At 40.3% G+C, this 21,957-nt stretch overlaps 1 protein-coding gene across 1 annotated transcript in view; it reads right to left on the reverse strand.

Annotated features, from left to right (window-relative positions):
- Positions 1 to 7,052: 7,052 nt before the first annotated feature.
- AP4E1 (adaptor related protein complex 4 subunit epsilon 1) overlaps positions 7,053 to 21,957 on the reverse strand; it is an 89,489-nt gene continuing 74,584 nt past the window's right edge. Inside the window, 5 exon segments of the mRNA XM_006168757.3 lie at positions 7,053 to 9,198; positions 9,756 to 9,913; positions 12,637 to 12,827; positions 14,780 to 15,337; positions 18,262 to 18,520. Coding sequence (XP_006168819.2) covers positions 9,038 to 9,198; positions 9,756 to 9,913; positions 12,637 to 12,827; positions 14,780 to 15,337; positions 18,262 to 18,520 — 1,327 coding nt within the window. The 3' untranslated portion in view covers positions 7,053 to 9,037.

Raw genomic sequence — 21,957 nt, forward strand, 5'->3', positions numbered from 1 at the left:
TCAGACTGAGGAACTGGGCATGACCTATGGACCTCATGCCTACCTGGTTATTTTCCCTCACCTGCTCTGCACACTATTCCTTTCAGGACTCCAGTCTTTTCACACAGCCGATAAATGCAACCACATGGACAAGCAAAACTGTAGTTTAAAAAAAAAAATCCCAACAGTAGCTTCCTGAAGGCAGGGTGATGATGGAGCGCAGAGACTGACGGGGAAGGGACAGGAGGAACTGCCTGGGTGTTGGCTAAGTTTCACAGCTTAGGGATGTGGGTTATATGGGTAAATCCACTTGATGAAGTTAAGCAGTTAAGATTTGTGTATTTCAGTGAATGCAAATGGAAGAATTATAAAAAAAGAAATCTTGGTGGGTGCTGCAAGTAGGGAAGTATAAACAAGCACAGCAGAATACGGATAGTTGTTGAAGCTGGATGTAGGTTTCATTATGTCACTGTTTATTTTTTACATATTTGAAATTTTTTTATAATAGTAAAATTATTACAGTTGAGGTATTTCCAATTAGGTCACTTTTATTCATAGAGGCAGCTATCATAGGAAGTCTGGAGATACTCAATGTCCTAACCCTCAATACAATCTGAATCCTTAAGAAAGCACTATTTGAGAAACCCATAAATGATGTTTTAAATATAAAGACCTAGGGGTTTCTAGGTTCTGAGACATACATATTCTATGTCTGTGGATGAAGATTGGTCCAGTATTTAGGTCTGAATGATTTCATCTTTCCCATAACTCATGATCTCTGTTCTATTTAACCACAAATCAGCGCCACTAAGGTGAAAAGATAAATTCTAATATCTCAACAGGTATCAATAGAGACCAGCTCATTTCATCGCTGGTTGTGCACTTACCTCCATTACGTTATGTGGCACAATTCAGACCAAACGCTGCCCTCTCCAACTATCTGCTGTGCCGGTCTCCTCTCTGCCCTCCCATGACATACGGGGTGGAGCAGAGGTGCCGAACGGACTCCTAAGCACTTTTCTCTCACTGAGATCAACAGTGGCCTCTAGTCTCCTTCCATTTGGCACACGTCCTGCCCGTCCCCATCAGGGAAGAATTTTCCGAGGTCAGCCATTTAGTGGCACTGACAATTTAATGTTTGGAAGCAGAAGAGTATTCATCCACTTAAGAAAATAGTTTAAAATAACTAAAGGAAATTGATTTCCTCCCTTGGAAAGAAGCCCGCAATCTAGCTGTAACTGCTTACAAGAACCCACTATTTTTTTCCACATTAAAGGTACTCCAGGAAACTCACAGCATTTTACATCTGTACTTTCCCACACCCAGGCCACACTCTAATTCCTCAGAGTTCTTTGGGATTCACCCTTTGGGTGCCCTCTTATCACTTACGGAGCCAGACACTTATAAAGGTTTCCGTGTGATGCATACAGAACACATTTCTTGTTTTGTTTTGTTTTGAGAGGTTTATTGCTATAGGGCATGTGCATTTGCCAGAAAGACAGAGACAGAAAGTGAGAAATCACCCCCCAGGGTGGATGGCCACGCCGTAATCCCTTCTCCTCCACTCTCCTCTCGGGATCCTGGGCACGCACGCACGCACGCACACACGCACACACGCCCGGAGTGAGTTTAAGCCACCGGGTCCAGGACTCGAACCGTAGTTGACTACATGGGAGTCCAGTTACATAGCCATTACGCCAACTGCTGGTCCCAACACATTTTCTTTTAGGTGAGTCTTCCTGCTGCGTTATTCCAGAGGCCCAACTCTTCCCCAGATTTCTGGATGTTACAGACCTTACTAATGTAATTATCTCTACATTATCACAGTGCTCGTTTTCTAAAGAAATAGGTGATGCGATGTAGCTATTAAGTCTGCCTTATCCTATTCCTGTTCTATCGTTGATCTTATCACACGTCACAATTACATTCTATCCTAGGACAAGCTTGCTTACTTTTTTAGATCATTAAAACTTTGGAAATCTATAATCCAGAAGAGCCCTCCTCAAGCCTTTTCTCTGTAATCACATTGTAGACAGAGATCTCCATCCTTCCTCCTCCTCCTTCCTATATATTAAAAAATTATAGCTATACACATGAAGTAGTGAGTAGTGTTACAAAGTTTCCTCACAATGTGGAAAGACTAATTTCATTAACATCTAGCACCTCAAATATTTAACCTTTCTGTCATGACATCAGAAATGTACTGTTTTAACAATTCTAAAAGGAACAGAACTCAATTATTAGCTGTACTCACCGTATTGGTTTTAAAAATCAAACTTATTTCTCCCTGCCTAAGGCTTTGTAGCCTTTCGCCCCCCTCTTAGCGTTTCTACCTCTCAGACCCTCAGAACCACTGTTCTGTTCTCCACTTCTGTGGGTACAATTGCTTTAGATTCTGCATGTGAGAACGTGGTTTGTCCTTCTGTGTCTGACTCACGTCACTTGTTCTCAAACTTCATCCATGTTGTTGCAAATGGCAGAATTGATTCAAGGCTCAGGAGTATTCTGTGGTGTGAAAATACCACATTTTCTTCATCCATCCACCCCTTGATGGACACAGGTTGACTCTATGACGTGTCTGCTGTGAACAGTGCTGCACAAGGAGAGAGGGTATCTCTTCAACACACGGAGTCTTTAAGGCTTTCAAGTCCACACCCAGAAGCAGGACTGCTGGGTCACATGGGAATTCTTTCAGTTTCTTAAGGAACCTCCAGACTGTTTTCCCTAAATGTTATACTAATTTGCATTCCCAGCAGTATCCAAGAGGTCCCCCTTTTCCACATCCCCGCCAACATTAATCTTTTGGTCTTTTTGACAGCTGTCCTTCTAACCTGTATAAGGTTTTAATTTGCACCACAGAGAGACCTCTCAAATGCCTTGGCATGTTCTTCAGGCTGGTAAGGATCTCAACAAGTAGTCATGCTTCTTCTCTCCCACCTGGTACAAAGAGGCATGAACTATTTTCACTGGAATTCCTTTCTGCTGATTTATACCTAACATCACAGTGGACCCCTTTTCACTTTCTTTTTAATTGTCAGAGGGCACATGAATTCAACAGAGAGAGAGGGAGGAAGCACCCCTCGATGGGTATACTCACGCCACAATTCTTCCTTTCCCTCTTCTCTATCCTTGTGGAATGTTGGGCATGCACGCACATATACCCAGCTTGTTATTTAAGCTACTGGGACTGAGACCCAAACTGTGGTCAGCCATGTGGGACCTAGCTCCCTTAAACACTAGACTACAGGGGTAGCTTTTCATTTTTATTTCTGGAAGAGCCACAGCAGATGGCATAACAGTTATATCATGGACTCCCATGTAGTGACTGCAGTTCAAGTCCTAGACCCAGAAACTTAAAACTCATGCCAAGCACGTGGGCATGCATGCCTGCCAAAATCCTGAAAGGAGAATGGAGAAGGGTTGCAGTGTGGCCATTCCCCATGGGGGATGATTTCTTGCTTTCTGCCTCTATCTCTCAGGTAAGCACGTGCACCCTATAGCAAAAATGTCTCTTTAAAAAAAAGGGTGGGGGGCAGCAGATGACATGGTGGCTAAGGACACTGGACTCCCATATGGTCAATCACGGTTCAAATTCCAGACCTAGTGGCTTCCTTTCGCACTTTTCTTCTCTCTCTCTGTCTCTCTCTCTGGTCAAATTGGAAAATAATAATAATAATAATAAATAAAATTAAAATAATTCTTTAAAAAGAAAAAAAAAAAAAAACTTGCGGCCAGCAGGTGGTGTGGTTCTTAAGGATGCTAGACTCCCACATGGCCAACCACAGTTTGAGTCCCAGACTAGGTGACTTGCTTTCTCACTCTATCTCTCTCACAGTGTCCCTCTCTGGTCAAATTAAAATAAATAAAGTTAAATAAATAATTTAAAAAAAAAAAAAAAAAATAATAAACATCATCTTATTTTACAACCTAGCAATCATGCTCCTTGATATTTACCCAAGAGTGGAGAACTAGGCCAGCAAGTGGTGTGGTGGTAACGGCAGGCATAACCCACACGGCGCCCCGCACCATTCAAACCCAAACACCATTCAACTCCAGACCTAGTGGCTTGGGAAACACGCTGGATGTGCATACATGCATGCCCAAAATCCCGAGAGGAAAATGGAGAAGAGACTGAGGCACGGCCATTTCCCCTAGAGGGTGACTGCTCACTCCCTGCACCTCCATCTTCCTGTCTCTGATGAGAGCACTCACCTGATAGCAAACTTTAATAGAAAAAAAAAAAATAGCTGAAAAGTTAAAGCGACACCAAAAAACCTACACACAAATGATTATTGTGGCTTTATTCATAATTAGTAAATTCAGACACAACCAAAAAGCCCTTCGATAGGTGAAGAGATGAAAGGTTATGGTATATTCAGACAACAGATTTTTCAGCACTAAAAAGAAATAAGCTATCACATCATGAAAAGACACAGAGGAGATTTAAATGCTTATTACCAAGTAAAAGACATTCTAGGGCTGGCCCCACAGCCTAGTCATTAAGGAAGCCAGATCCCACATGGCCAAGAGCAGTTATAGCCCCAGCCCCAGAAGCTTTAAAAACAAGACAGATACCCAAAATCCAGACAAGATCTTTCTCTCTGCCTCTGGTGTATACATGTACGCCTAATCTGCTGGCAATTAAAAAAAATCTAAAAGGTCACATACAATGATTCTAATTATATGGCATTCTGAAAACGGAAGATCAGTGATTGCTATAGGGTAGGGGCAAGAGAAAGGGACAAACAGCTGAAACACGAAGGATTTTTAGGACAGTGAAAATACCCCATATGGTACTATACTGGTGAATACATGCCATTAAACATTCGTCCAAACCCACAGAATGTACACCAAGACTGAACCAATGTAAACAACGGACTTCGGGTCGTAAGACGGCAATGTAGCTCATTAGCTGCAGCAAAGGCACACTCTGGTAGGAGATGGAGATGTCAACATTAGGGACAGTAATGCATGTGTGGTGTGGGGGAGGAGGCATATGGAAATCTCACCTCTCTCATTTTTAGGGTGAACCTAAAACTGATCTAAAAAAAAAAAAAAAAAAAAATTTTCCTAAAAGAAAAAAAAAAAAAAAAAAACCTACATATAAACACACAAAGAGTTCCTAACCTAGGAAGCTCATAGTCTCTCATTCTGCACGCACATAAACAAGAACGGATCATACAACCAGTAACCCTGACCCATTTGGCTGCAGGCCACCCCTCCCTTCAACAGCTCCCTTCTTTTCAATGACCACAGTGGGTGTGGTACATTTAAATCTCCCTTTCCTTCAGTGCCCCGAAGACTGAGCTTCAAGCCCAGGGCTCTTTTCCTGCTACACTGTAGCCAACACGAGGCCTAAGTCAGTGGGATATCAGTGGTGTTTCTGATCTATTACAGTTTTGTGTTTTAGGATAAACAATGCAGAGATGCTTAGGACACTGCAATTCTTTGGTGACTATGTTTTCTACTGCTTTACTGTGTTTCTTGCATCTCGAGGCTTCTGTTGAAAAAGCATTCTAGAAACAGAATACTCTGCTTTGAATGCTCTGGTCAGAGGATTCAAAGAGGAAGTGGACAGGCGTCCTGAGAACTGAGCCACACTTTAACCTCTCTGAAGCCCAGATAGTTCTGTCAATCACACAGATAAGGCAATATCTTTACTTTTAGCCAATTAGACCAGATTCTTTGGGGCCTGTAATGAGTGAATTATTCTTTGTATCCCATTCCAATTGCTTCTGCTCTTTTTAACTAATGCGTACTGAATGACGGAGTGTGTTATTCCTTATCCAGCTATTTAAATAATAAAGAATGCACAGACCAAAGAACAGCGTAGAGCACTTTGCATTTATTACGTTTAACTGAACTTTTTAAAATTACACAAGTCAACTCCAAAATAAGGTAATAAATGCCTATTAAATTGTTATTCACTTGCATTTTTCTCTCCTAAATTTTTAACACAGCAAGACATCTTAAAGACACATGAATAGGTTCAGTGCACTTTCAGCGTGGCATCACAATCATGAGACAAAGATCACATTTATCTATAAAAATATAAGACAAGTAGCTCAATATTTTAAAATATTACAGACAAAAATAAAAGAAAAAATTAAATACTGCAATTTTCCCACATTTGGGTAGAATATTATTTAAAACAATGCTCCTCTGCAGAGCACACGCTGTGCTTGGTATTCTTGGCACATGAGCACTCCGTAACTGCTCGGCTTCCTCCTGCAGTTTCTCTAGAAGGACCCTTACAGGGGCCCACTTTCAAACCCTGGGCCTCTAATCCGCCTACTTCCACAGGGACTAGAATGGCAGAAGCCTGATCTTATGTTTGCTCTTAAGGCTTTTCCGGTCTTCCCCCATTTTCCTCCAGACTCACATTGTAGCTATCTCCATTCTCAGCGAAGATGCCTAAAACAAAACTTACACGGCTGGGCATTCTCCCACAGCTTTCACTCCAGAAGTTGCTCCCTGACTTACTAAATTAAGACCCCAATGTATAAAAAATGAATCTACCCACAAAAATCATTCTATTTTTATAGTCACAAGTATTATGATGCAAGACTGGTTAGTAATGTCTGATTTCGAAATTAAAAACATTCCAGGACCAGCAGGTGGCATAATGGTTATGTTGCTGGACTCCCACATAGTCAACCACGGTTTGAGTCCCCAGACCTGCAGCTTAAAACTCATGCCAGGCACATATGCGTGCGTGCCCAAAATCCTGAGAGGAGACTGGAGGAGAAGGGATTGCAGCATGGCCATTCCCCCCCGGAAGGAGTTATTTCTCAATTTCTGTCTCTCCATCTCTCTCAGTCTCTCTGGCAAGTGCACATACCCTATAGCAAAAACCTCTCTCTCCAAAAAAAAAAAAAAAAAAAAAAACATTTTTTAACATTCTATGATTTCTAGGCAGAATATATACTGCTCTGAAATTCTTTAAAGTCTCTCTTCCATTACTGTTGTTTTTAAAATCATAAAAATATAAAAATTATAAACATTCTGCTAAACATTTTAGTAGAAATCCTGTTACCTTTTTAATTTAGTGGGTTCCGAAAGAACAAAAGTGACACCATGTTCCACTTGGCAGACCCTAAATCATGCTCCCAGCCCTAAACCTACCACTTCGCATCTCCTACCATCAACAGCTCTGTGCCTGGCATGACTCTCCTGCCAACTGCTGCTAACACTCACCAACACCCTGTGCAACAAAGCAGGAGGAAGCTCTTTGTAATCTCTCCCCCCAGTAGCTGCCCATGTGCTTGCTAAGCATCTTCTACCCGTCATTCCACACACAACCAGCCTCAGTGATCATGCAAACACATGGAAGTAAGGACACAAAAAATCAGAGCACCTCCTTTGCTACATGCTGCATTCCTTCAGAACGTGAGAAGGCACTTCCTCTCTGTCTAAATGCAGAACCAGGTAAGAGGCAGGGGCTGCTGCTGACAGAGGTAGGAATAAAAAGGAAGCAGACGAGGCAGGCTACCAGTGTCCACCACACCCCTGGATCAGCACATTCCTTTCCTCATGATAGTGCTGGGACCCTGAGGACGGTTCTGATCCATTCACAGCAACCTATTATGCAGGAAATTCCAGTCACTGCTCTTGTAGCAAGGTCTTACTGTATGTTCTTGAAAGAATAAAATTAACAAGATATAACTTTTTTTAATGAGTAACTTAAAAATTAATCAAGAAAAAAATCCTTCCATTTTTTAGAGAAGACTACTCTAGACACAAATGATTAACGAGATCTATTAACTAGGGAATCCCCTTAGCATCTCTATCAACTATAATGAATGTGCTAACCTAAATTCCTGACCCAAGTGATAAATAGTACCAATTAGCCAGAGTATTAACTGCAATGACTTAGAACTGTATTTACCTGAATAGTCTCCATGGTGACGTGTCAGAAAATGCAAAATAATAAATATTTTCCACAGCACCATAAGGTTTTTATAAAATACTGTTTCAGTTAATGAAGTCTCGGGATTTTGGTCCATCATTCATATTTAGCTTAACCTCTTTTCCTGATAATAGTTCTGACCAAGGGCATATATAGGCACAACTATAACATTAAAATATTTTACTGAAGAACTTGAACAATACTCAAGTCATTGCTTTAGTTATATCCATTATATGGATCCAAAAGTCAGGGAAGATAGTTTTTTGCCATTTACAGTCACATCACAGATTTTATTTTGCCAACAGGACTTGACTTAAGAGGTAACTAAGATATGTCAACACTAAATAGTCCTTTTTCTGTTTGTTTGCTTTTTCCTTTTCTGTTTGCTTTGGTACTGTGCACTTCCTATGGGTTTTGTTACTATATGAGAATATTTTATAAATAACTCTGAGTTTTAAAAATAAAAATACAGTCATTCACTTTGAATTTTTAAATAAATGCAAGTGGAAAACAGATAAGTTTTAAAGCCAAATGATTTGGAATTATGTGCAATGAGTTATCTATTTAAAAAATATACCACAGATTGGATCCTCCAGTATCCAGCATGCTCATGGATCTCTTACAACTGCTAGAGTGTGCTATGCCAACTTAGTTCAACACTGGTCTAAGCAAAACACACTGGAAAGTATTCACGTGCCAACCAAAAACACACATAGTATTCTAAAGCCAGACATGAGTCAAGTTTAGGTTGATCAATTTCAGGTCTCTCTTCCATTAATGCAGAGAACTGAGAGTTGGTTTACTACAAGTGAGACAGCACTACAGTAAACTTGCTATAAAATTATTTATAACAAAATAAATATTTTCAGTCCCTCTACACTGAGTGATATATAAATCATTAGCAGTTTATAACATTAGCTTGGATCACTCTTTTGGGACCCAAACATACTGTACAATCCTGAGTAAAATGTTAGGGATATAGTTTCTTGGGATCTTTCTTGATCAGGAACCATAAAGAAAACACACAAACCACGACTTGTAATAATCCCTATTTTCAGTAGAAGTACCATGAGTTCTTTGTACTTTGGTAAGCAAGTTTAACTATGTAAACCATTTATCTTGATGGAGTAAAATCAAGGCGAGCTTCTGCTAGGATCCCTCCATCACCTTTTGACACTGATAGAGTAAATAGTCGGGAAGAGCAGAGCAGGGAGATCTGAACCACAGGGCTAACACGTCGGCGTGAACTCGGCAATGCAGCAAGCAGGGGACGGACGGGAGCAGCTGACAGGCCAACAGCCCTTCGTTACCTACACGGCAAATAAAAAATCATTTAATACGAAAGGACTCAAGAGACATTCCTCCAAGAAGATAAGTGAGTGGCCAATAAGCACGTGAAAAGAAGGTCAGCATCACTATCAATAGTGAAATGCAAATCGAAAGCACAATGAGGTGTTAGCTTCACACCAATTAGGATGGCTATTATCAAAAAAACAGAAAATAAAGTTTCCAGGGGCTGGGCAGGAAGGGACGTGGGGAAATAGTGTTTCATCGGCACAGAGTATCAGATGAGAAAGACAAAAACAACCTAGAAACAGATGATACTGACGGTCGTGCAGTAATGTGAATATACACGTACCATGGAACTGTACATTTAAAAGTGATCAAGAGAGTAAATTTTATGTCCTGTGTGTATGTGTGTTTTCCAAGAGAAAATTTTTTAAGCTAGTCTAAAAACACTCATTGAAAGAAACTTGTAATAGAAGACACAGCTCTAAGAAATCTGACATTTGTTACAAGTTGATTTGCGTTCCGCTGTGAGAAAGTTCCTGGAAACACAGGATTGCGTGTTCGTAATTCTACAAACCTATAATGTCGATAATATGAAGTCTCAGGTTCTGTTGCAGGGTCTTCAGGGCAGAAGGCAGAGCAGCTTGAGATTCTGACAGTTTTACATTTTGCTTCACATCATTTGCAAAGGATAACCACAGTTTGCCGAAGACTTCAGTTGAGATTTTTAATGGCCTGAAAATAATTTTTAAAATTAGATTTATGTCCAAAAAAAGAAACAATTCTAAACAAATATATTTCAAATAACTCATGAAAATAAAATACAATCATTATTAATGTGGGTCGAACACAATTTTTATTTTGTTAGGTTTTTTGCTATAGGGTGTGTACATTCTCCAGAGGAAGACAGAGACAGTGAGAGGGAAAGTGAGAAATCAACCCCTAGGGGTGATGGCCAGGCCACAATCCCTTCTCCTCCATTCCCCTGTTGGGATTTTGGGCATGCGTGTATATGCACCTGGCATAATTTTCAGGCCGCCAGGTTTTAAACCAAAGAGAATCAGAATGTTTAGTATCATCCTCTAACCTGAAAACTAAAAGCAAGAGGTATAATTAAATTGTAAATGTCTTTTCAATAAACCACTCTATTAGTTTTCTATTAGTCATTCAAATGGGATTTTTACCTAGTAATTTCATGAATCACTCAAATATAAGACTTTTCTTTCATGTATATTTGGGTTTGAGGATAATGAGACATTCCATTAAACTTACATAAAAGAATGTGACTTCAAAGATCCAGAACCTAAATAAATTAGACCAAGATAAAGAATTGTAACAAATATACTTTTTAAATGATTCATGAGGCCCAGGCACAGAGGTACACAAACCTGCTCCCCTTCGGAAGGCTGGAAGCTACATGGGAGGCAAAGGTTCAGTTCCGAGGCCAACCTGCGCACTCTGTGTCCTTACAAATGCCTGTACTGCTGGTTAACTGGAAGGCTATGGCAGTAGGATCACAACACTGCAAGACAGTCAAAATTACCTATTTCTGTCTGTCTCTTTCTCTCTTTCCTTCTCTTATACAGAAAAAAAAACAAGATTCATGAAACTAAAAATCAAATAGTTAGAACTTGGTATCTCTGGGGATGGTGTTATGGGAAGTTTTTATATTTATGTCCTATAGCATTTGTATTTTTATAAGTATGTATTATATATAATCAAGACTTAATTTTAAGAAGATACAGAGGATTTTATTAACATGTGCAGAACTGTTATACATGTCATACATCTTTTTTTTTTTTTGGAGAGGTTTTTGCTATAAGGTGCGTGCACTCGCCAGAGACAGAGAGACAGAAAGCGAGAAATCACCCCCCAGGGGGGGTGTCCACGCTGCAATCCCTTCTCCTCCATTCTCCTCTTGGGATCTTGGCATGCATGCACACACACCCAGGGTGAGTTTAAGCTACCAGGTCTGGGACTCGAACTGTGGTCAACTACATGGGAATCCAGCAACATAGCCATTACACTAACTGCCGGTCCCTACATGTTATACATCTTCAGATTACTAATGCTCATCATGGGATAAACCACCACAGTCACAGATTAGGTTCTTTGAAGTTTGGATTTTATTTTATACAGCACCACAAACAGAAATCTGCCTCAGATTAACAGGTATGTTCTTACTAAAAGATTTTAAAGAGAGGGCAGTAATTACAGCATGTAACGCAAGTGACTGTGGAGGTGAAAAAAACCTGAAAGATATTCACTGGTATTCTGCATTCTTGATTCAGGCAGCCTTTTGGTTTAAAAACTGCTCAAACACATATTGAGGGGTGCTTTCTCTCTGTCTCTAGAAAGCACAGGCAATTTTAAAAAAAGCTCAAATACAGTACATTCATAAAACTAAATGCAAGCAGAAAAGAATGAAGAGACTGTTTTCAATTATTTTGTTAACACTGCACAGTGCCTACTACAATGCTAAAAACTTACTGTGTTTAATGAAAGATTAATAACTAGGTTGGAGTAATTTTCTTCCAGTCTCCAAAGCTTAACAAAAAAAATTTTCATGGAAGATTAATCAACTGAATGAGATACAAATGGGAGAAACTTTAAACACGTTTAAAAAGACATCTTGGCCTAGCCTGGTAGCACAGTGAGTAGTGAACTAAATTGCAGTGCTATCAATAGAAGCCACATGCTGACCCTGGGTTTGGATCCCTGGGTCAGCTTGAAAACACACCAGGAACATATGTTCATACCCGAAATACACAGGAGCTGGAGGGCTGGGGAAAGGGAGTCACGGCATGACTAGACCATTTGACTGTGCTTCTTTCTCTCTCCCTCTCATGCATCTACACATCCCCTGTATCACATGTAAAAATTAAAAATTTAAAAAGTCATGCAGGGGCCAGCAGGTGGCATGGTGGTTAAGGTGCCAGATCCAACATGACCAAGTGCACAGTTCAAGTCCTGGACCCAGTGGCTTGAAAATCACAGTGGGCATGTTTGCATGCATGCTCAAAATCCTGAGAGGAGAACGGATCAGGGATTGTGGTGCTGCTATCTTCCCTGAGGGGTGATTCCTCACTTCCTCTCTCAAGTGAGTGCATGCATCCTATAACATACACACAAAAAAGAAGCCATACAGAATCTCTGAAGTCATTTCACTGTAAACTGTATTTTCTCTCAGAAGTTTTTGAGATCACTTTCCAACCCAACTTAAATCAGGTGTCATATTATAATTTCCTGGTACCATTTATTTTCTTGTAGCACATACTTATATTTATATTTATGTGAATATTCAACCTCTCCTTCCTGGCCTGGAAGCACCCTGTGGGGACTGCGTCCAGTCTCTGTATACTCTCTAGTACCTCGCATAGTGCTTCTGTCCAGAGAAAGAGGCCTAATGAATATTTGCTAAATTAATAAAATGAATTAACATTCCAGAAAATACTTACCTGATGAAATCTAAAAGTGATAAGTTTACAGAAAATTCCAGCTGAACAGAATGAGTATCCATCATCTGGTATTTTATAACACCAGAGAGACTTCCTTCTGTACAAGGCTTCTCCATCTGGACACTGTAATGAAAGTTTTTGGTGCCTTCTGCTTCCACTGCAGGCAAACAGCATCCAGGCTGCTCAGTGATCTGTAAGTAAAGTAGTAGAAGCACTGACGAAGGGGTCAATGCAGACTGTGATAGGAATACCAATTTTCTATCTAACTGACTTTTACACCAGTAAAAGCATACAAATGTGGGAAGTTAACAACAAACCACAACATGAAGATGACTGATACCGTCATTTGAAAAATTCACTAGCATGATAATTAAGAAATAATAGTACACAAATCAAACTTAAGTAAAGATGGTGTTACAGATCTGTCTGTAGTAAAAAGATTATTAAACTCCAGTCTGGTGGCCCTCAATCCTGACTAACACCACATTTTTAAAGCTAGACAAGTTTTTAAAATGATAATAATACAGGTTTCTTCCATTTTCATTCTCTACCCTTATTCTAACTCGGGTGGTAGAGTTCAGGCAACTAGATTGTTTTTGTTTTAAGTTCCACAAGTGATTCTTTTTTATAATAATTATTTAATTTATTTTATTATTATTATTTTTTTAATTTGACCAGAGAGGAAGAGAAGGAAAGTGAGAAAGCAAGTCACTAGGTCCAGGACTCGAACCACAGCCATGTGGGAGTCAAGCACCTTAACCACCATACCACCGGCTGGCCCTCCACAGGTGACTCTTTTTTTAGAGACAGATTTTTGCTTTAGGGCACTTGCGCTTGCCAGAGAGACAGACAGAGACAGAGAGACAGAAAGAAAGAAACCACCTCCCAGGGGGGATAATCATGCCACAACCCCTTCTCTTCCATTCTCCTCTCGGGATCTTAGGCATGTACACACATGCACTCAGTGTGAGTTTTAAGCTGCTGGGTCCAGGACTTGAACCGTGGTTGACTACATGGGAGTCCAGTGACGTAACCATCACACCATCTGCTGGTGATTCTAATGCACACCTAGAGTTACTGTCCTGGTCAGTGACCCAGACAACAATCTCATTCAACAAATCCTAGAGCACAGAAAAAACTGGGCCCATTTTGTTGGAAAATGAATATACTAGTCAAGTCTCATCATAATTCTACCAAGGACATTAACACAATAACATAATTAAACACACTTCCAGAAATCACTGTACCAGTCTATTGGAGCTAGGGAAGAAAGAGAACTGCCTAAGCACTCAGTATAGAATTATAAATCAGTAAGAGAAAGAAAGAGTGAACAGTATACACAACTTATCTTCAATATATTCTGCTTCTTGATATTCCACTGTTTTGTTACATTTGAAAATTTCATTTCAGCTTTGACAACAATAAATGAGGTATTTAATGAGTACAGGAAAAAACACAAATTACAGACTGAAAATAATAACGCCATTAACAGCATGTGCCATGTACTACTATAAGCATTTTACAGACGTTAACTCATTTAATCCTAGAACAGGCACGCAATATTAATATTCTCACGTTAAACATGTGGAAACTGAACCACAGAGCAGTTAAGCAACGTGACCTTGTAACACAGCTAATTTGCAGAGCAAGATTCAACGCTAAGCCGTCTAAGTCAAGATCCTACATTCTGGGGCCGGCAGGTGGCATGGTGGTTAAAGGCACTGGACTCCCATATGGTCGACCACAGTTTATGTCCTGAATCTGGTGGCTGGCTTGCTCGCTCGCTCTCTCTCTCTCTCTCTCTGCCTGATCAAACTGGAAAATAATAATAAAAAATAAAGTTAAATAAATAAATTCTTAAACAGAAAAATAAAAGAACCTACATTCTTTACTGTACTCCACTGAAACTCACTTTATACTGATGGCCTTTCCCAACACAATCTTAATCACACTTCGTCTCTGTTGAGTTAATTCATCCCTACTGAAAATAATTGCTTAAATTGGTGCACCTTTTATCTGTATCTGTTTTTCTGAAGACTTAAGAATGAGAGAAATTTCTAAACCATCAGAAGAACCCACTGTAGAAACACTAAGTAAGAAATGTCCATTTGAGGCAGAAATTATAAACCATTCTTTGTCTTACCTTGAAATTTTCTTCAGGAAGAATTTCTATGTTAGAACTTTTCAATTCTGAACCATTCTTATTAGCAACCGACCAGACCATCAGTAAACAATCATCCCTCCAAATTTTATAAGAAGACACTGATATGGTTTCATCACTACAGACTTCCACGCAATCTGAATGCATGTATTCAGTAGTTTCTCCCAACAACGAAGAAGCTAAAGAGATTTCTTCGGCAACTGAGGCTACAGTAGATAGAGGAGGATGAAAAATTTCCATGTTGTCATCAGCAAACAAAGATGACGCAGATAGCCTGCAATTTGAAAGTTTCTCAACTAAGGGGAGTTCTGGGAGTGACTCGGAATCCAAAAGTTCTGAATTCAGAGAGAGCTGCTTTAATTCTTTGTCTCCTTTATCCTGCAAAGTATTCAAATAATAATCTTCTTCATATGCCGCATTTGACAAAGAACTAAAGGAAGAACAGGTCATATTATGAGCGCTGGTTGCCTCTCCACTTTTGCTTTCCTTGACCTTTGATTTCCGCCTGAACTTGTGAGAGACAGTATCTGCTTTCCCCAGCTGCAAGAATAAAACAATAATAACATAAAGAGAGACCCATTCTACCAGTCATAAATTTAAACATCTTCTAAAATTTCAAATGGACAATTTATAAACTTGCTAAGGCTCTGTCTATAAAGCACTGATTGACAAAGAATCAGAGAGGAATATGCTAAACCCTAAAATTCTGACAGCTACATAACAGAGCTATTAGCTAAAGTTTTCTGTCATTAACTACACATAAAAGTTAAAAAAAAAATCAAACACTGGATCATAATGTCAGTTAACAATTCAAAAAGCTTGTTAGTCAGAATACTTGGTTGTAGAACTGGGTGAATTAGAAAGAGTGAGAAGCCTGGCCATTTTTTTGCATTTCCAGAGTTGTCCTATACAAGCATTAAGTTATCCCCAAATACAAGGATGACCCTTTTAGCAAAATATAATAATTATGATTTTATGGCCTGTAAGTCAGTAAGCAGGGATAGGAAAGTTATATCTCAAGAATCAACTGGCAGTGTCTGACAGGAACACTCAGCAGGCAAGAATTCTGTAAGACTAATGATGTTTGTCAGACTCAGGAGACAGGAACGGCACATCTGTCATCCTTGATCTACACCTTCTAAGGAATGCTCTGCAAATCTGTGTAAGAAGAGTGATCGTTCAAGTGTTCTGCTCACAAAGTTCTATCTAGAATCAGTGCAGCAGACCAGCACTATTCTAAGTCCATGTCTCCATCCTGCTGGGGGCTATAAGACTATTCTACTAGTCATAAATTTAAACATCTTCTAAAATTTCAAATGGACAATTTACAAACTCGCTAAGGTTCTGTCTATAAAGCATTGACTGACGATGTGAAGGTGGCCACGTGGTGGGGGCTATAAGACCACGCGGCCACCTTCACATCATTCCAGTTAGCCAGAATGCTACTACAGTTCCCTTATACCTCCTCCATTCCCCTCAAACCTCAACAACACCTTTTTCCAGCTCTCAGCAGATGAGTTTGTCTTAGACTCCCCCATTCAAGGCATCAAAGAACATGCCTTTATCAAAGCAAACCCTGGTACCCTCTCACCACAGCTTGCTGGGACAACTCAAAGACCCAAGGTCTGCTGAGCTGCAAACGTCGACTGAGACAACATTATGATACATTCGTTATCAGTACTTTTAGGCTGAATGTATTTGTTTTTTTCTTTTCTTTTTTTTTGATAGGTTTTTGCTAAAGGGCACGTGCGCTCGCCAGAGAGATAGAGACAGAGAGATAGAAAGCGAGAAATCACCCCCCCCAGGGGGGATGGCCATGCCACAATCCAAGAAATCAACCCCAGGGGAATGGCCATGCTGTAATCCCTTCTCCTCCATTCTCCTCTCGGGATCTTGGGCACGCACACATGCACATGCGCCTGGTGTGAGTTTAAGCCACCAGGTCCAGGACTCGAACCGTGGTCGGCTACATGGGAGTTCAGCGACATAGCCATTACGCTAACTGCTGATCCATGTATTTGTTTTTTCTTAAGGGAATATCAACTTCTAACATAAATGGGATCTAGATGAGTGAGTCTAGAAAAGAAAGACACAGGCTAGGAGTGCACATGTATACCATCTGGCCCATGTTGACGAGAATGCAGAGAACATTCCACCAAGAGAGGAGAACCAGGATGCTGTTCCCATCACAATTTTGTACCAGGTGGGTTCCTTGGCCCACCATGGTGTTGGCAGATGCTCAGAAACAGCACCTGTCCTTCACTCCACCATTCTTTGACTCTGAGACTAATACGTGGGCATACAAAGTTTTAAAAAACATTATAATCTTAGTATCTGCATATATTTATCATTGTTACATAATTCCTTTCCATTTCAGTTTTAAACAAGGTGTTTAAAACTAAAACTTTATGGGGACCATCGGTTGGCATAATGGCTATGTCGCTGACCTCCCATGTAGTCAACCGCAGTTCAAGTCCCAGACCCAGTGGCTTAAACTCATGTAGGGCGCGTGTGCGTGCATGCCTAAAATCTCGAGGGGAGAATGGGGGAGCAGGGATTGCAGTGTAGCCATCACCCCTGGGGGGTGATTTCTCACTTTCTGTCTCTCTGTGTTTCTCTTTCTGGCGAGCGCACAGGCCCTATAGCAAAAAACCTCTCCAAAAAAAAAAAAAAAAAAACTAAAACTTTATGCTCTGCATTTTTGTTTAATATAGCTTAAGTATTTTTAATCTTACAAATGCAATGCTAATCATTTTTAGTGGCTGAATAATATTGCAAGAACATACTATATGTGGCCATTCTCCTCTGAGTGAGATATCTAAATTGAATCCTATCCTTCACAGTTAAAAATGCCATTTTGAGAGCCGACTCTGGTACAGGAGGAATGTGTTGCTCACACAATGCTGTATTCATATAGAAGAGGTTATGGGTTCAGTTCCCTGGCTGACCTGTACACACTGGGAACATACTCTCAGGATCCTGGCTGGTTGGCAAGGCAGGCAGGCTGAAGGGGAGGAGCTCAGTGTGAGACCCTGTTGAGGGTGCTTGTCTTACTCTCTCTCATGAAAGAAAGTCAGTCTAAAAATGACAAGATGTACCTCGTCCACACACCTATCAACACTGGTGAACTACTCTTATTCAGCCTGCTTCCCTTTGAGAACTATCCCATGCACCCGCCTGGGTAAGAGTGCCCATGGACTTCCTTGTGACTTCATTTGGACCCTGCCCCTTAGCCTCGCTGACTGGACTGAAGAGAACACCTGCCTCAAGCTCAGCCAACTGGATGTTCTCTCAGAAATATAAAAGGTGTGTTACGGGTGGCTCTGGGTCTGGGCAGGGATGGAGACCGAGAGCTGGGGAAGCCATTTCCCGCTGCATGTACAGATGACAGCCAGGAGCTTTTATGAAGCCTTTTGTACAAAGGCGAGATGCAGATTCTTAGAAGAATGAAGGTGAAAACTTACCAAACTGATTGTACTTTCTGATCCTAGCCCAACAAATAACGATGATGCCAGCAGCTGCTTTTCCTTCTCCTCTTTTGACTGGGTAAGGACTTGAGATTGATCCTTTTTTGTTACAGCTTGATCTGCATTCTCTGGTATTATGCTCTCTTGAGCAACAGGTGAAGCTTCAGTTTCATCACTAGTTTTGCTTTCCTTTTTGGGAAGATAGCCCTCTTTCCCCCACAATTTCTTTATGCCATCCAGCTTCAAGCTATTTGTCCTAATGAGATTGACAATGAAATCAAGTCAATTTAAATGCTTGCTTAAGAGTTTTTTTGAGGCTTCTTTTATTTTTATTTTTTCTTCAGAACACGTCAAAGCCCATGGCCTTTTTTTTTTTTAAAGAGATTTTTGATACAGAGTACATGTACTTGTCAGAGAAACAGAGAGACAGACAGACAGAAAGCAAGAAATCACCCCTGGGGGGGATGGTCATATTGCATTCCCTTCACCTCCATTCTCCTCTCAGGATTTTGGGCATGAATGCACACACATAGGCCCAGTACGAGTTTCAGTATGCCAGGTCTGGGACTTGAACTGCGGTCAACCGTATGGGAGTCCAGCATCTTAACCACTGTCCCCCCAAGGCCTTTTAGAAACAGCTTTCATGTTATAGTCTACAATCCAGAAATAAAACCTCAATCCCAGCTTTTTATTGAAAGTTAATATCTTATCCACCAGCCAAAGGATTTAAGCCAGAACTCTAGACTTACTTAAAATTTTCAGATCATTTCATTTTTATTTCATAGCTTGGATATGTTATGAATCTATAAATCATTTTCTTTCATTCTGAAAATTCAAAAATACCTTATCTTTAATTCCGATGAACTGGGAGCTCACAGGTGGTGTATGGTTGAGGTGCTGGACTCTCACATGGCTGACTATGGTTCAAGTCCTAGACCTGGCAGCTTAGTTTCTCACTTTCTCTCTCTCTCTCTCTCTCTGTTTTTCTCTCTGCTGAGTTGAACATGCCCCATAGTAAATTTAAAATAATGATAATAATAAATACAATTAAATATTTAAAAAACAAAAAATAATTTCAATGGGTTAAAGATCAGAAATGACTTTTAAATGTCTTAGCTATAAGAAGAGACTAAATCTACACATATCTACCACATGAAATTCTGTTGAAAGCAAAAAAAATCAAATGCAATGCTCTGTCGAAATTTATTTTTAATACAAAAGGTTTCTTAATATGAACACTAGTTACATTTTCAACTATTATAAATGTACTTTTATAAAAACAAAATGAAAAAAAATGGGGTTTTGTCTATAAAACAATGATTTTGGGCAAAAGCATGAGGCTTAAGAATGTTTTATACCTGAGATATAGAAATAAGTAATGATTAAAAACCAGGTGTCCTGCTCAAAAACCTAAGCAAGGCATCTAGGCAAAAAGTCTAGGGCTAAATTTAGAAAGTAGATCACCTGGGACCAGCAGGTAGCATGGTAGTTAAGGTGATGGACTCCCACATGGTCGACCACAGTTTGAGACCAGGACCTGGTCTCACTTTCCTTCTCTCTTTTCCTTCTCTCTTTCCTTCTCTCTTTCTTTTTCCTTCTTTCTCACTTTCCTTCTCTCTCTCTCTCTCTCTCTCTCTCTCTCTCTCTCTCTCTCTCTGGTGAGCATGCATGCTCCATAGAAAATTAAAAATAAAAATAATAATGATTAATAAAATTAAATAAGGCTTTAAAAAAAAAGAAAATGAATTACCTAATACTATCTCAAAAATTATACTCTGAATCTTGGGACCAGCAGTTAGCATAATGACTATGTCACTGGACTCCCATGTAGTCAACCGCAGTTCGAGGCCTGGACCCGGCAGCTTAAACTCACACCAGGCACATGTGTGTGCATTCCCAAGATCCCGAGAGGAGAATGGAGGAGAAGGGATTGCGGTGTGGCCATCCTCCCCTGGGGGGTGATTTCTCGCTTTCTACCTCTGTCTGTCTCTGTCTGTCTCTGTCTTTCTGGTGAGCGCACACACCCTAGAGCAAGAACCTCTCCAAAAAAAAAAGTATACCCTGAATCTTGAGGGATTAATACAGTCAGTCATAAGCACAAGCTGAAACAAAGATTGTCTCTATTCTCATAAGAACTATGTGTTCACTAGTCTTATTGTGGTAATCAAAAAAATCAAGTCATACACCTTAAATATATATGATTTTTATTTACCAATCATACCTCAATAAAACTGGAGGGGGAAAGAACCACATATCCTAATACTTGCCTCATTTAAGCCTCCTGTCATGTTCCAAAATAGCATTTTTAAAATTCATACTACACGATAGGTAGGTCATGAAATGAATCTAAAAGGAAGACTTAGTACTTAATACATACTGATTATTAGTCCTTCATAATTTGTTGGACTCATAATCAATTTGGCTTTGAAGCCAAAAACAAAAACAAAAAGTCGTTATACTTCAGGGCCAGCAGGTGGCTTGGTGGATGGGTACTGGACTCCCACATGGCCAACCCTGATTTGAGTCCCAGATCTGGCAGCTTGCTTTGTGACTTTCCCTCTTTGTCTCTCTCTGGTGAATTAAAAAATAATGATAATAAATAGAATTAAATAATTTTTTTAAAAGTATTTATACTTGAAACTATGTGAAAAATTAATGCTATTAAGTAATAGTGGCTGGGGGCCAGTAGGTGGCGAGGTGGCTAAGGTGCTAGACTCTCACATGGCCAATGTGGTTCAAGTCTCAGACCTAATGGCTTGCTTTCTCACTTTTCATCTCTCTCTCTTTCTGTCTCTGATAAGTACACGTGCCCTGTAACAAAATAAAGAAAAATAATAATAGGGACCAGCAGTTAGTGTAGTGGTTATGTCACTGGACTCCCATGTAGCCAACCACAGTTCAAGTCCCGGACCCAGTGGCTTGAACTCATGCCCGGCACATGTGCGTACGTGTCCAAGATCCCGAGAGGAGAATGGAGGAGAAGGGATTATAGCGTAGCCATCCCCCTAGGGGGCTGATTTCTCACTTTCTGTCTCCCTGTCTCTCTCTGTCTTTTTGGCAAGTGTATGCACCCTGTAGCAAAAACCTCTCAAATATATAAATAAATAAATAAAATAACGACAAAATAACCATCTTGAGAATGCTCAAAAGCATCTCTGGGGGATTTATGAGCATCTGTAGATATAGATACAATATATCTACGCCCACTTTAACCAAAAAGAATCGGCCCCCAAATTTTACTAATAAATGGCTCAAATAGTAGTTTTAACAAAAAAGGCAGTTGTAGTAGACCCCAGACTGCTCCATCCAGATCCCCCTTCATTGAAGGGCAGTCACTCAGGTGTCAGGAAGGCTGTCATCTCTCAGCCCCTTCAGGGAGGACCTCAGCTGTAGAGGCCGCCTCACCAAGATTACGCCCCTTAAGGTACAGGCCACATCCAATGACTGATGAACAGAAGTACAGAATCCTAGCCTCCCATCTTAGCCCAACCAAGGACAATTCTGGACCTGACTTTTTCTAAACACAAGTCATCTTTACCTGGACTTTGACAACACTATTAATATAACATAGGTTTTAAGTATCCTTTGTTGGGGACCAGCAGGTGGCATAGTGGTTGAGGCGCTGGACACGCCCACATGGCCAACCATGGTTCAAGTCCCAGACCTGGTGGCTTGCTTTCTCACTTCCTCTGT

Source organism: Tupaia chinensis, unplaced genomic scaffold, assembly GCF_000334495.1.
Source record: "Tupaia chinensis unplaced genomic scaffold, TupChi_1.0 Scaffold146140_1, whole genome shotgun sequence".
NCBI lineage: Eukaryota > Metazoa > Chordata > Mammalia > Scandentia > Tupaiidae > Tupaia > Tupaia belangeri.